Source organism: Apaloderma vittatum, unplaced genomic scaffold (assembly GCF_000703405.1).
Source record: "Apaloderma vittatum isolate BGI_N311 unplaced genomic scaffold, ASM70340v1 scaffold9179, whole genome shotgun sequence".
NCBI classification, from domain to species: Eukaryota; Metazoa; Chordata; class Aves; order Trogoniformes; family Trogonidae; genus Apaloderma; species Apaloderma vittatum.
In genome coordinates, this window is record NW_009735762.1 from 1 (window position 1) to 3,146 (window position 3,146).

At 45.8% G+C, this 3,146-nt stretch overlaps 1 protein-coding gene across 1 annotated transcript; it reads left to right on the plus strand.

Annotated features, from left to right (window-relative positions):
- Positions 1–331: 331 nt before the first annotated feature.
- Positions 332–2,287, plus strand: AKR1B10 (aldo-keto reductase family 1, member B10 (aldose reductase); the record flags this gene model as incomplete). Its single annotated transcript, XM_009876705.1, has 4 exons — positions 332–499; positions 1,118–1,234; positions 1,518–1,595; positions 2,143–2,287. Coding segments are annotated over 4 exons (508 nt in total), but the record flags the coding sequence as incomplete, so codon positions are not given.
- Positions 2,288–3,146: the final 859 nt, after the last annotated feature.

Consider the following 3,146-nt stretch of genomic DNA (forward strand, 5'->3'; position numbering starts at 1 on the left):
CTCGGCTTCCTTGATGCTGCCCTGCAGTTACGGGTGACTCAAGCTGTATGAACACGATATGCCAACGTTTCCTTATGCACAGCTCTCGTTCAGGACATAGAAACACAGAAATGCACATCTCTGCAGGAAGCAACTGATGTAACCTTCAAATTACAGGTGGGAAGTGTCCAGGGAAGGGGCTGGGCCCTGGAGCCTGCACTTTTAAGATGAATATAGCTTTAAGAACACTGCCTGGAAGAGGCAAACGCCTTTGTATCTGCTTCTTTACTTTCTAGATAACTAAACAACGGCCTCTAAGTTTTCATCTAAGATCTTAACCTTCTTTCCTCAGTCCCCCGCTGGGCAAGTAAAAGCTGCGGTGATGGCTGCCATCGACGCTGGGTATCGCCACTTTGACTGTGCCTACGTGTACCAGAATGAGAGTGAAGTTGGGGAAGGGATCCAGCAGAAAATCAAGGAAGGCGTTGTGAAAAGAGAGGACCTCTTCATCGTCAGTAAGGTCAGGATCTGATGATTGAGGACCCAGGCGAAGGTCTGCTTTGTGCAGCACGTGTTCATAGGAGAATATTCAGAGTGGTGGGAAAAGGCTGTGGGCTATAGCAGGGAGTAATTCAGAGCCTAGTTCAGACCAGTACTGAAGGAACCTTCTTTTTGGCACCTTAGGTTGCAGAGTTATCTAAAACATTCTCCACTTCATGGGACTGTTCAAAGCATGTGTTAAGCTCAGGTAGCCCCAAAAAATCATTGGGTTTTTTCTCTGGCTTTTGAAGGAAATTCTTATTTGGCTTATTACAGAAACTAACTTTTAAGAAGTGCTTCAGCCCATCTCTGCTTGTCATAAGGGACTTTCACTTGTCTTGACTAATGGAACAGGATCAGTTTTTCAGGTTACAACTCTCTTTAACTGTATGTGCAACCTCAGCACACACTGCCCTCGGTATTGCTGGCCATTGGCCAGTTTTGCACAAAGAGCAACCCTGTCTGAAGAGCACTGGGGTGGCCACTTTCCACATTGCCTCCCAAAGAGGAGAGGTGCTCTCCTCTCAGAAAGAGAATCAAAGGGTTCCAAAGGCATTAACCTGAGAGGTCACAGCGTGTCTTGGCTTTCTGTCTCTAGCTGTGGTGCACGTTTTATGACAAGCCTCTGGTGAAGGGAGCCTGCCAGAAGACTCTTGCTGACCTGAAGCTCGATTATCTGGATCTCTACCTCATGCACTGGCCTTTTGGGCTCAAGGTATGGTAACAACAACACCCTGGGCTTGTTTGTTCTGCTTTGTTCCACAGGTGGTGTGACTTGTGGATCTCTGTGTGTGTGTGTGTTGGTGAGTCACCAATTTGCTGGGCCCAGGAGATACACCTGTTCATCCTCTTGGGAACAGTTGCTGGCATAAACTTGCATCAAAATGTAGACAAGAACAGTACATTCTGCAGTACAAGTTAAAGCTGTCATGGTCCTCAGCTGTCTTGGTATTAACTTCCCAATGAAGTGGTTCAGGCATTTTCTTTGTCACCGACAGGCAGGAGAGGAGCTGCTTCCCACAGATGACAAGGGCATGTCTATACCCTGCAACACTGGTATGCTGGATACATGGGAGGTAAGTTCAGCCACAGTGGGAGAATCATGTTTTCTGTCCCTGGCAGTCTTCTCCATGCTTTCATCACCTTCAGCAGTCACAAAGGTCCTAGGTCTTTGTCCTATGGAATACAAGGTAGCTTTTCAAAACATACATGCTTGGTCAAGCTGGTAATCTTGGCTGGAGCTGCAGACCAGATTGCTTGACTGGAACAACCACAGAGCTGCCTTCACCACAGTTCTTAATCTGCTCAGGTACCTTTATTCCCACAGAGTGTATTTGAGGTCTTCCAGTGCTGGCTCAACAGCACATTGTTGATTATTGTTCTTTTCCACCTGTAAGTAACTTAGTGTGAATTTCTGACATCTCAAGAAATGAGCCTTTGGGCTTGGGTGAGAGGGAAGGCATAGCACAAATAGACCAGTGTGCGCTCTTCCCCAAGAGACAAGCTCTGCAACTCCAAAGGCTGTCCTTCTCTTCCCACAAGAGGGAAACAACCATGCCAGGAAGAACAGCTTCAGGCCCTGTCTTGTGTCCTGGATTCTGACTTTGCTCCTCTTTGTCTTAGGCCATGGAAGAGCTGGTGGACTGTGGTCTGGCGAAAGCCATTGGAATCTCCAACTTTAACCATGAGCAGATTGAAAGAATCCTGAACAAACCAGGGCTGAAGTACAAGCCTGCATGTAACCAGGTGAGCTGCAAAGTGACTGCAGGTGAGTCACTCCCAGGGATTGTAAAGATCTGATTGCAGTTGAATCAGGAGATGGAAGAAGGGAGAAGAAAGCAGAAAAAAGCATGTTAATACACTGTGATTACTTCTGGGTATGCACAAGGTTGTTGTAGATCCCCTGTATCCTTGCAGTGGATGATGTTGTGGTAGACAAATGACAACCATAACTTCTTAAGGTACCTTATTTCCTCTGTCATTAGTAACAGGATCAATGTGTTACTAATAGCAGGGACTTGCCTGTGCTACACATGCGTTTCCTCTCACACACGCATGCACATCCAGATCATGTTAAGTGGAAGGTTAGTTTTAAATCTATGTGCAGAAGCAGAGCATGTATTGGCACACCAGTGGCTTCCTGATACCTGCCCTGAAAATATTTTATTTACATAAAAATAAAGTGTGTGTATACACACATACAAAAAAATCACCTAGTTATTGTCTGCACATAGCAGCCACTGCCCTTTTCTATGCAGTAGCTACATAACCTGCTGTAGGAGCTTATTTCTCCAAGTGGTCTTGTACAGATTCAAACATCTCTTAGGGTTTTGAATTCTGCAGGTCTTGCAAGTTCACCAAGAGTATCAGTCTCCAGAGCTTATCAGTCCTAAGGAGACTTTACCACTTCCACTGCATGTAGATACCAGAAAAAGAGCAAGCTAAAAGAGGAAAGAAAAAAGGCACCTTTGTGCAAAACTACAGATATCTATCAAACCCCTTGTAGTAGTTAGAGCCTGCCCTGCCAGGAACAAGAGCTATACAGCTGTTCAGTCATCCCCAATCCTTTAGGGATCCCCCTTTAGGGATGGGGGGTGAGAAAACTCAAAAAAAGGCTCAAAGATTGA